Below are 12,907 nucleotides of genomic sequence, written 5' to 3' on the forward strand. Positions count from 1 at the left end.
AAGAGCGAATGTGGACAATGTCCATAAATAGCCATTATGGTTTTGATTGATTGAATCTTTTTTGATTGATATTTTATTTTTTAAAGATGTATTTTTTGGCTTTTTCTGCCTTTATTGATAGGATAAAAGACGGTTGAGCTAACTAGCTTGGAAATGCATTCCCCACCCAGTTATTATGTCTGTGTCTTTTATGCCCGTAGTTATTTGTCAGACATGACCAAATATGGACGTCAGAACTACATTGTGATGCCAGAACAGGCCAGCCCCATATAATGAGATCTGGGGTGATCACGTGTGATCAATTGGCAAATTTGTGCCGTGTCCAGAGCCTGGGCAGGGGACCTGTCCAGAGCCTGGGCAGAGGCTTTTGTGCTGGTTCTGGACAACAGTGTATCCCACCGACTCAAGGCCAGGCACTGCACTCCCTGTGGTGGTGTGGAACGTGTGTGTCAAATTTGAAGTCGGTGGGGAAACGGTTCTCGAGTTACGTGGATTACAGACGTACATACACACGTACAGAGACTTGGTGCATTTATAGATAGCGGTGCCCATTGGGGACTGGCCTACTATCAGGTGTGATCAATTGGCTAATTTGGTCCCTGTCCAGAGCCCGGGCAGAGGCTTTTGTGCTAGTTCTGGGCAACGGTCGGGGCAGACAAGTTGCAAGAAAAACAGTAGAGAAACAGTGGTCAAACAACACATTTATGTGGAGGTTATCGTGAAAGTGATAGATTCTGTCAAAAACTATTTTTACTTGGAAAAAGTTACACGGTATGACTTTAAAACGAACTCGATGGTTGATTTGACCTCATTTACGAAGACTGGCAATCTATTAATATCTGGTGTGGTGGGGGGGGGCAGAGGAGGAGGTGGAAGGACGAACATTTGGATTTCTCCAAAGGGAGGAATGACAAGCAGAAATCTAAAGACTTCATTTCAGTTCCAGATGTGGGCATGCTGAAGCTGCTATGCTGTGTGCACTCTCTGTTAATATAAATACTGTGTGATAGTGGTTGTGTGGGCTCAATATTACAGCAGTTAAAGCAATTTTTTTTGTCATTTCAGTAGTACCTGTAGGTGACTCAGTCCAGTGGAACTCATATATAATTACATTACTCATAATCTGATATTAGAGTCACACACACACACACACACACACACACACACACACACACACACACACACACACACACACACACACACACACACACACACACACACACACACACATCGTGACTCATGTTGGCTGATGAGTTCAGTCAGTGAATATCAATAATGAACAGGGGAAACATGGAACAGTGAGTGTTACATGTAGTATGATGTTAAAAGTTCTGTGAAGAGAGTCATATTGAGTAATGGCGCTCAACTGACAAAACAATTCAGTAGTTGGATTGATTCAGCATTGATTCTGAGCTATATATTTCAAATACCCTGCAGGCTACCACACAAAAGAACTAGGTTAGATGGGAAATTATCACCCAACAGCCAGAGCATTTTCAGCTGGATTTAGCAAAAATGATTGGTATTTCTCTTTTTATTGAGGATGATAATAGAATGCAAAAAAGTATCCTACATCAATAACTCAAAGGAAGACATTACCAACATTTTCAACCGTATCGTCATATAACTGCTCCTCACTAATACTCAGGTGCCAACATTCCCATCATTACATTGGGCTGTAATCGTTTCAGAGACCTGCCTAACAGTGAATGACATAATCGGTGTGGATTCCTAGCTTATGGAAAATACAGCCTTTCCCTTCCTAGAAAGTCAGCATGCTGAAATAGCATGAAGCCTTTGTTCTCGCATGCATGAAAAAATAAATAAACGATTTGAAATATTGTTTGAAGTTACCACCAATTATGTCATCGCTACTACTAGGCACATTTTTCAAACCGTCCACAGTCCACCTCTCAGACATGGGGTGTGTAGACATACAGTAAATGCCCACTACGGGACGCCATAGTGAGCATTAGAGGAAACATACTGTATATTAGGCAAAATGTCCGGGAGAGAAAGCATTAACCATTAGGTCACAACTGCGTGACCTAATGGCAAGTAAGTATTCTACACTACAGTATATAAGTATTGCAGTGCTTGCAGGACACATGCATTGGCTATTCCCGTTCAGTACAATTACACTATATTGTTTATTTGGATCTCCATTAGCATGTTACCAGGGCAACAGCTACTCTCCCTGGAGTGAAGTTGTCATCAGCACACACACATAATGTCGCCAAAATCAGTAGGGCCATCTCTGCTGATTGCACACACATGCACACACACACACACACACACACACACACACACTTTTTACGCAGACATAATATAGACATGTGAAGGATCATACCACACACAACTCAAACATGTATTTAATATGCACTTTTAACCATTCCAAAGTGAGGATCACCATTGTGTGATCAATAAGCAACTAACAGCAGGGACATGCACAATTGCACATGGCATGCACCAGAACATAACCAATGGGCAAACTGCAAACTGAACACAACCAATGGGCAAACTGCACACTGTGTGCCAGGTGGCAGGATGATCCTGTCAGTCGCCCGCTGCTCATCAATGTCCGGCTCTCTTGCCACAGTGCCTTGCTGCAACACAACCCCTGAATGTGTCGATAACACCACAAGCACAACCAGTGTTTCTCAAACTTGTTTCATGTCAAGGACTGCCAAATTTGGCTGCGTACCCCCATCTGAAAACATTTTCTGTCAGGGACCGCCAGAAATGAAGATTATCTTTTTTAAGATCTAATTGGTTCTTAATTCTTAATGTTTCAAATTTTTCTAAATTAGGAACAGCAGAGCTACAAGCTTACAACACGCTGCATCCATTGTGAGCTTGTAGATTATTTTTTTATATCCAAAGTATTTGCAAAGAAAATATTTGCACATCCACTTCGTTCAGATGCAGGTGCGTTGGACAGTGACAAATGAAGCAATCATGAATACATTTTCATGAACAAAAACTTTAAACTAAACCAAAATTTGAACCTGAAGTGAACCTGAAACAGAGTTGAATTGAACAACGTTCCTCACCCCAGACAGCTCATCTTGTCAGCACTCTGCCATGCTTCACCGAATCACTGAGCCCCGAACCAGACAGGAGTAGATGCTGCTGTGTCTGTCGGCAGTGAGCAGGAACAGCGGACAGAACATTATTCCACATGTAGCTACACACAGCGTAGCACTTATAGGAGGACTGCTATGATAGCTGGAGACAGAGATACATGGAGGTGATGCCTCGGCATGTTCAGGCAGCCCAACCCACTGAGTGGCGAGGGGTGGATACATTACGCACGCATGAACGTGCACACGCACACACACACACGCACACACACACACACACACACACACACACACACACACACACCGAGAGTGGTATATAAAAGAGAGAGAGAGAGATTGAGGGGGGGTACGAGTCAGGTGAGGTACAGAAAAGAGCAGTGGTGAAAAAAGTATGCTCAGATATGATTGATAGCAATTACACACATACCGGTATACATTTATTTATTATAAATAGCTTATACAGTAGTGGTCAATTTGAGATTATTATAGTAACAAAAATAATGGATCTCCAAGCATGTACAATACATACATCATTTTCGCTATTTGTCTTTCTTTTTTTATATTCCAGACACATAATAACGTTCCTGACCAATTCGTTTACATTAAATTGACCACTACTGTATAAGCTATTTATAATAAATAAATGTATACCGGTATGTGTATTGATTGATATCTTTATTGTTCGTGAAATAAAACATATGTCACATGTAACAGATATCTGACCCACCATAGTCAAAAGGATAACACAATAAAGCTTACAGCTTGTTTCCATTGCGGTCCTAAGTATGAGGTGTGTATGATGTCATATTAATTAGCCCAATCGTAACATAGTCAGACATAAATCAACAAGACAAATCTTAAAGCGGTTTTCACAGTAGAGCAGTGGTTCCCAAGGTATGGTCTTTGAGGTGGTTCCAAAATCAGTTTAATCACTGTAACCCTACAGTATATACATATTAATTGGGGGATCCTTGCCATGAGAACTTTGAGAACCACTACACTGGAAGAAAGGCCACAGGGTCACCAAACTCAGTTCATCCTACAATATGACTATTTATGACATAATTATTGGGCGTGTCGTGTTCTATGTCATAAACTTAAATAGTGACAAGATATAATCTTGTGTGCAAAGTTGTCATTCTGGCCTGAGGGTGGCACTAGAGGAAAAGCCATACTGTCATTCTAATGGCTGGGATACTCTTCCAGGGAGCATGAATGCACTAATCTGCCTGTTACTAATACTAATGCTAATACTTTAGGACAATAGCCGATCAAACATCGGTTATCTTCTGCATCCGACATCGCCGCACAACTAAGAATAAATCCAGCTTTAGGGGTAGTACTAGCGGTCACCAAAATCAGTCAGGCCATCTCTGCTGATTGTGCACACACATACTGTACACACGCGCGTGTACACACACACACACACACACACACACACACACACACACACACACACACACACACACACGCACACACCCTAAAAATTGCAATCTTGTGCACTTCGCATTTCCAAATAAAAGCTTTGACTTTTTGTAGTTGCCAGCATAACCCTATACTTACTGGACAACAGGTCAACCAATACATGACCACAGAAATACTGTGCTATATCTCCTGAAGGACATTCTCTATGCGGAAGTATCGTCTGACAAGAGGGGCCGTCCACAGCTACTGTACCATACGTTATAAGGGAGTCTGACTCTGCAAGCAAGACGTCATGTCATTCAACGTCAGCCCTGTCACCTGGGAATAAGGAACTCAGCAAAATCTTTATTGGTACTGTAGCAGGCACTCCACAGCGGGTTGCTGACACGTGAAACCACCCTGGCTCTACATCATGAAGCAAAGAGGACAAAGAGGAATCAACCTGCCACAACATCAACATCATCGGGACCCGCCAACATAATGTAACATCTGCCTTCTCAGTCATAGCAGAACAGACACTGGCTGTGCTATCTCCCAGACACAGGCCTATGGTATTCTGATACTGTGGTGCCAATGATGACTGCTCTCATAACCCTGGTCCATTTTGCCACACTTCAGACATGCTGAATAATGAAAACATTTCACAGAGAAGATCGTGTGGACAATGCCTGTATTTAGGAATCAAGGACAGGTTTTTGGAGCTTAAAAACAGTGTGCGGATGTTTTATCCTCTCCCAGAATGAAAACATTGCACATTGGCCATGGCACTATGCATTACATTCAGGTACACAGTCACAGTAAGGTGAACAGCCTGATTGAAGTGTCCCGAATCCACCCCTAAACCAACGAGCATACAGTTTTTATGTCTATGGTAATTATTGTTTGTGAACTGTGTGAAAACAGCCTTTGTCATACAGTATCTACTGACAGCCAAACTTCATAGGAATCAACCACACTGCTGCTTTTCACACTGCTGATACAGTTTTAGGGATATTATAGTGTTAGATTAGATCAGATTTAGTATTTTAGATAGTATAGAATTTTATGTTAGGTCATCTTTTGTATGTGTATTTTATGGGCATATAGAGGCCCCGCTGTATTTCTCTTTTCGAAGTATTTTGGTAATAAATGTATATTCCTATAAAGTCGTTGTTAGTGTCAGTCTCTCTAAGGTTGGCTCTTATACTTGGTACATTTATTTCTGTAAACTTGGTGAGATAATTCTGTGTACTGGAGCTGTTGGACAAAGCAAATTTCCTTCGAGATTAATAAAGTATATATCTATGTATCTATCAGACTCACTGAGTGGGCTGTATTTTGCGTGTCTTAAGTACCAGGTCTTATTACTTAACTTAAGACCTGGAGGCGTGATCAATGCCATTTGGATATTCTGAGTGGTCAAAGAGCATTGACCACGCCTCCAGGTCTTAAGTTAAGTAATAAGACCTGGTACTTAAGACACGCAAAATACAGCCCTTTAAAGTGTCATTGTAAAGAGTATAAATCAGACATTGTTTAATGTAACTAATTTGGCCACCGGTTGCACGCACGTCCATTGTAACTGAGACGGTCAGTCACTGTGTATTCCTATTGCTGGCTGACAGATGGAGCCCACCTAAAGTGCTGTGGGGAATCTTGTCCCCTCCTAATCTTCCCCCGGCAGAATGAGCAAAAGCAATAGCAGGTTTACCAGGTGATTACATTTAAATCCCTGCAGATTAACATTACTTTTCATTGGCACTGCAATGTGAGGATAGGAGATGCATTAGAACAGAAGCATTGGAAAACCAAAGCTGTACAACAAGTAGCAACAACGAAGTATACTCTGCTATGAATCCTGCATTCTATTTTGAATGCATTTTCAACTTACATTTTAGGCTTTTAGCAGACACTCTTATACAGAGTGGCCACTAGGTAACATTTAATGTTTTATCCTACCCATTTTATATGTAGTCATAGGTGACTATTACATGACCACACAAGTTATGAAACGTACAGTGGAATTTGATGGAGGCCCTGGCCACTATGCCCCGTCAGTTTGCTTTTATAGACTAGCACCGATGTCTGACACATCCTACCTGGGTCATGTTTTTAACTTTTTCCCCCCCATTCAGAATTCCCATACAGTTGTTTAATATCGCGTCAAAATAACAAGTGTATTCCAAAAATAAACAAACGATCATGGCGGTTTAACTCGCATGGATGAACATGCTAATAATCTAAATTATAACGCTCTTCCCAGTCCACACAGCACCATCTGAACTCAGCCAGACGTCTGTGGATTAAGCCCCAAATAAGGCTGGTCAAGTTAATCATTTTGAGTGCTGTTGCCTTAACGAAACCAAATTCTGAGTCGTCTTTCAGCCATACATTTAGCAATCCAATCCTTACTCGGAAGGAACAGTATCATTTTTTGCTCATTGCCAGGATAAGCCTTCTTTTGAAGTATTGTCCGTGTGGTACTTGCATTTCACTGTTCCTCGTACAACAATAATGGCGTAGATTGATTGATTGATTGTACAGCAGAGCAGAGGCAAAACAGAGTCCTCGGTTACCTGATGCTGGAGATAAGTTGACGCTGCTCATCAGTGATCAGTATGTCTGGCAGGACCGAGGCCAGCCACTCAACTTTCTTCTCAGCAGCATACTGCTTCAGCACAGAAAACAGCCTCTCTTTCACCTCCGGCTCTGCACCCAGGATCTGCTCGATCTGAGGACAATGAATGAGAATGGTTAGAGAGGTTTATGAAAGTTGATACCAAGCGTTTTTGGAGCGATGCCGATATCATAGCAATATTAAAGGAAGACACCTGTTTTGCTTGAAAGGTAAATTAAACTCTCGTTCTTCTCTAATATACAGGGCACATGATATACTTTGGTCCAGCATCTGGCTTGTCTGTCACGCATTATGTGAGTCCACACTATTTCCAGTTCCAGTACTCGAAAGGAGGAGTATGCACTGGGTGAGCAACTTAATTGAACTTAATATATGGACAGGATTCTTGGTTACCACTCCTCAGAGTCCCCACTATAATATACAACTCACTCTATGCTTAACCCTGACACTGACCTTCCTGTTGAACTCCAGGGCCTTGTGTTTGCGGTCGGGCCTCATCCCCAGCTGACTGTCCTCCACGCTGCTGCTGCGCTTCTGCCTGGGGCCAAGGCAGAGCACCCCGAGACGCAGTGTGCGGCCCTGGCTTGACTTGATGAGCGTGGCAGCCATCTCGTGCTGCCTGACAGGGATGCCGTTGACCTCCATGACATAGTCGCCGGCCCTCAGGCCGCTGCGGCCCGCTGGAGAGCAAGGGGAGCAGTCCTCCACCAGCAGGGGGCAGTCTCCCACGATGGTGAAGCCAAAACGACCATCAGGTCCGGGAATAATGTCCATCTGCAAAGGGTCAGTTAATTTTTATTTGATTATAATTTGCAGTTTATGATAAGTTAATCAAAAGCCTAATTGAAGTAAAATATAAATAAGTATAACGGGGGGACAAAGTAGCAATATCATGATGAATCATTATTGTCCAATGGTACATAAATTGTGATATTTTGATATTATTTTGACCAACTCTGCCATACTTGTTGTATGCGTGACACCACTCCAATGCTTGGCGGGATGGTCTTCTGGGTCTGGGCTATGGCGATGACGGCCTGGGAGCCTAGCGTCGACACACTTTGCCCTTCGATTTCCAGCACCTGGTCCCCTGGCTGCAGCCCCGCCAGGTAGGCACTACTCCCTTCCTCCACGGCCAGGATGTAGGTTGGGCCGTTCCCTCCCAGCTGGAAGCCAAATTCTTCAGGCCAGCCGTGGTTGGATGTGGGCATGTTGATGACTGGAGGGGAGAGTTAACGGTTCAGAGTTCAGACTACTAAACACAACATGTATGTATCCCTTCATGGCCTAAGATCAAATCAACCCTCTTGCATCTTTTGTCATTGGTTCCCTCTCAGCTTTGCCATCGTCTTTCTCAATAAATGTAGAAAGATAATAAGGGGAGAGTTTCTCTCTCCTTAAAAACCCAGTAAAACAGTTAGGTAGTTCCCTGCGATAACAAATTGTTACAGCCATGCATCCAGCAGAAATGTCCTTGAGGAAGACCTCGACCTCTACCCACTCAGTCACTATTAACTTGGAGCTCTGGATAGCACCGATTGAAGGAAGAATAACATTATAGGCTACGGTAGATGTGTCATCTACAGTACATTCAGAAGGAAGATTGTTTGAAAGCTACGGTGGAGTAAGAGTTTCATCAAAGGCAAAATTCTGAGCGTGAGACAGATGAAGACATTTGGGTCAAACAACACACCATAACCTAAAATACCCTTCCCTCCCTCAACAATTGAGAGAAAGAGAGAAGATGGCCTGTGGAGAAGTAATATAAGACGAATGAAGGAAAGTATTCACGCACACACACACACATGCATACAGTACCTGTTTCTGCCATTGTAATCAAACTACTCTATGTCAGAAAGAAACAGATCAATAACTCCTCGAGTCTATCCAATTAAAATGGAAACAGTTGTCCCGGGGTCACTTGCTCCTTCTGTCATCTGTCCTGCCTCAATGCCGCCTGCCTGCAGTGTGGCTCTGTATCCCTCTGCTCTGAACTATGACACTCTCTCACTCTCAGTCAGGTCCCTAGCTGACTTGGTGCTCTGCTCCACAGCAGCCAATCAAATGATAGACTTTCTGACCTTGATGAACTTGAAGGCGCACCTCTCGTTGCACTCACTGCACGCACAGTCGCACACACACACACACACACACACACACACACACACACACACAGCTCTCTGCTGTTGAGTGATTGGTGCTTCACAAGGCCTATAGTAATAGGAGAAATACTAGTATTAATAATTCAATATTTTATCATTACAGGTTATTGTGGTTTTGGGGTGTGCCATTGTTTAAGGGCAAATTTGGACTTTATAAAATAATCAACCCACACGTGACAGGGTCCAAACATCTTCCTGGCAAGACATACCTTACCCTGCCAGAAAACAGAATATCACTGAATTTAAATCTGGGCTCTTTTTAGTCTTCCCTTAACGGTACAACTCAGCTTGAGCGGAAGTGGTGTAGCACCGCAGCCTCCAGAGTTGTGGGTCCCATGGTCAGACACAAAGCTTTGACACACAGAGGACTTACAGACATCTCTGGTTGGAAACCGAGCATTGCGCTTGCTCTGTCGACTGAAAGACTGTCTGCGCTTTTGGTTTTGCAGGAACTTCTTCATCTTGAATCACACTGCGCGGGATAGCAGGTGGCTGTAGGATCCAATGTGTCTTCTTAACTCTCAAAATTACAGGTGAAAGGCCAATGACAAAAAATGAAAAAAGGGGGAAAGAGCTCCCGAGCTGACTTCCCCCCTGCCCTCCTGCAACAACATCAGGTCAAACTACAGAGAAGAACCGCAAAAGTGATGCCCCATCTTCATCCTTCTGCCATGGACAGAGCATCGTCACCTCCCTCCACAACAAGCAAAGGTGACTGTGCAGGAAAAAGGTGTAGTCTCTGTGACTGGGTGTGCAGAGCGAGTGAGTGTCCTGCATCTCATTCCTGATTCATCCTCAGGGCCAGTCCGCTCACTACAGTGTTAACCTGAAAACTGGGACACGTGCGCCCGCGCTGCTCCATTCCTTAATAACTCTCCCTCCGAAAAGAGCTAAAGTGAGGCCTCATTTTTCTATAAATACTCCGCTGTGTCTCTTTTCCTTTGTCTTCTCTCTGCTCTTCTCCTTCTCTCTCAGCTAGGTGGCTCTCCAAGGGACCCGTTCTGGCCCAGAATCACTCACGCTCACCGTCGAGGCATGATGAGCACTAATTGAATTGCATGCCTAACTGGATGTGTGTGTCTGTGTGTGTGTGTGTGTGTGTGTGTGTGTGTGTGTGTGTGTGTGTGTGTGTGCATTCACACATGAGTATGTGTGTATATCCATACCTGTATGTGTGTGTTCAGTCCATTGAGAAGTAAGAGCGGGGGTGGGAAATTTTGGACTTTAGGATTAGTAGGATTATGGGTTGGATTTTCGGATCTCCTGAGGTGTAAACAGGGGCACATGGTCCCCTGCCTCAAACATAGAGAGCAGTGGACTCTTTAATTCGCGGGCGCTGGGACATGTGTTAAGCCTGTTACCTCCAGCCCTCTGTCATCTCCAAGTCCCTACATCCCGTCCACCCAGGACGATAGATGACCATCCTGCCTTCACTGTCTGGGCTATGGCCCCCTGGGAACGTTCATGGGACCCATGCCTTATCCCTGAAGGAGAGAGTATACTGTCACACGTTAAAAATACGTGTGACAGTTCATAAATAATAGCCCTGTGTTGAACTCCATGTACAGCCTGAATATATTGATACTACTGTATTGTAACTGCCAAACAGTTGAAAAACAACTGCACGATTATACAAATTGATCTGTCTGCTCTCATTCAAAAGGCTGTTAGATCGCCCTTTGAATGAGAGCAGTTAGTAATCACTGAGGAAGAACGTGTACGTGGCATGTGGCACACAGGTCTGTCTATGAGTGAACCGTCATTATTGGAACGACCTGCACTGCACTAACTGAATAATTCAACACAAGTGGTTGGATTTCCACATGCACACGCGCGCACACACACCTCAGTCAAGATAGACACTTGAATAGTGAGTGAAAAAGAGCATGTGACAATATCCTTTGTCACTAAATACTGTATTTGGATTAAATCTGCTGTAGTCGGCCTACTTTGAATTTCCTGGGGAATCTTGCATCCACGAATACATTACAAAACAGTACATAACTATAATAATAATTGTATAATAATTTTATAATATTCAAACCTATACTGCTATGCTGTAACAGCAGGTGTTGCTTTTTGAGAGCATGCCGCATACAGTTAAGGACTTATGGTACCCCTACCTACTTACCTCAATTTTAAAAGAACACAAGGGTAACTCAAGTGCAAACTCACATGCAACACACAAAAATACATGCAAAATGTACAAAGTTTTTAAAATGTGCATTCCTTACTTGTTTAAACAGCATCCGCATACATGCAGCCTATAAGTGTGTCTGAGTAGCCTACTCCTGTTCTCTCACTGGACATTGTAACTTGAGTGTGGAGCAAGTTAGCAACTAGATCCAACAGGTGTGATGTGATGATGCCCCGCTACACTGCATTGCAGTGCAGCAATGGAGGGCAGAGAGATGATCCAAATAAAGGATGATTTATGATGGAGGTAGTGGTAGCATGGCACATTGATAATAAAGAAAATATAATAATTATTATTATAATAATAATAATGATGATGATGATAAAAAGTCATAGGTTATGTGAATATAATTTATAATATATTAGAACTAGTAAACTGCAAGGCAGTGCAACTTGTGCAAGCTGTAGGTGAAGACAGAATGAAGAAAAGATTATATGTAGGGCGCCTTGAAATAACACTGGGATTGCCTCACAACAACTCCGATGACAACTGCACAACCGTTGGTGCCTTTAAGTGACGTCACTTGTCAAAAAGGACAGATCTACAACATGAAATTCGACCTATCGGCGAAGCGCTGTTGGCTTGCAAATCTGTTCTTTTCGGCACGCTAGCTTTAGCCAGATGATACGGAAGTAGTTAAAACATGGGTCGAAAGTGAGTGAGGCGTTTTCCTCTTTTATGGTTTAGTTAAGTTTCCCTACACACACACCATAATGTGTTCACTACAGTGCTGCTATTAGTTGTTTACTGCAGCTCCAGCTAACCATGTTGATAAAGTACGTGCTATTGTTCGCTATGTCGTGTAACGCGGTAAGGGACAAATGGACAAAGAGAAGGTAGTTTTTCTCTCAAGTTCTGTAAAATGTAATGACAGCAGGAATGTTACACAAAAAACTTTGCCAACAGTAGCATAGAGCTAAGCTGCTGCTAACAGGTTCCATAAAGACTGGGAAAACACATTACAGCCGTTGCTATAGTCGGCTAACGTTAGGGTTTTTGCTGGGTTTGTAGTACTATCACTGTACACACTGTACGTACAGCAGTGATAGTACAGCCAGTATAGTTAACGTGGTGGTCTACTACTGCCACAGAAGTAAAGTTACTATTAACGTGGCAGGACTAGGAGGTGAACCATGGACTTCCTCACTCTCTTCGCTATCTATGTTGCTGTGGTGCTGACATGTATCGCTCTGGTCTGCAAATACTCGGGACAGCGACAGACCCCGTTTAGTGTCCTCCTCAAACACACATCCACGGTAAGGAACTGAACACTGCTGCACTTCAATATGCTACCACAGAGTGGCACTGCAGCCTTGTAATAAAGTACTGACAGAAATGGTTATAAATGATTAGTATCCATTTGCATTTTGTATGTTTGTATATTTATTGTTGAGTTGTAAGTTAAGTTAAAATCTAATTTTGA

General features: G+C 43.0%; 2 protein-coding genes across 2 annotated transcripts in view; one reads left to right on the forward strand and one right to left on the reverse strand.

Moving 5' to 3' along the window:
- Window positions 1-8,336, reverse strand: part of grid2ipb (glutamate receptor, ionotropic, delta 2 (Grid2) interacting protein, b) — a gene marked incomplete at its 5' end in the record, with an annotated part of 42,959 nt that extends 34,623 nt beyond the window's left edge. Inside the window, 3 exons of the mRNA XM_080790057.1 lie at window positions 7,064-7,218; window positions 7,579-7,899; window positions 8,091-8,336. Of these exons, the coding sequence (XP_080646183.1) occupies window positions 7,064-7,218; window positions 7,579-7,899; window positions 8,091-8,336 (722 nt within the window). The remainder of the gene's footprint in view (window positions 1-7,063; window positions 7,219-7,578; window positions 7,900-8,090) is intronic.
- A 3,780-nt stretch (window positions 8,337-12,116) lies between these two features.
- The window catches only part of pemt (phosphatidylethanolamine N-methyltransferase), a 79,852-nt gene continuing 79,061 nt past the window's right edge, over window positions 12,117-12,907 (forward strand). The window contains exon 1 of the mRNA XM_080789893.1: window positions 12,117-12,740. Coding sequence (XP_080646019.1) covers window positions 12,618-12,740 — 123 coding nt within the window. The 5' untranslated portion in view covers window positions 12,117-12,617. The remainder of the gene's footprint in view (window positions 12,741-12,907) is intronic.

The sequence above is a fragment of the Protomyctophum bolini genome (genome assembly GCF_963924005.1).
Source record: "Protomyctophum bolini genome assembly, chromosome: 18".
In the NCBI taxonomy this organism is placed as follows: domain Eukaryota; kingdom Metazoa; phylum Chordata; class Actinopteri; order Myctophiformes; family Myctophidae; genus Protomyctophum; species Protomyctophum bolini.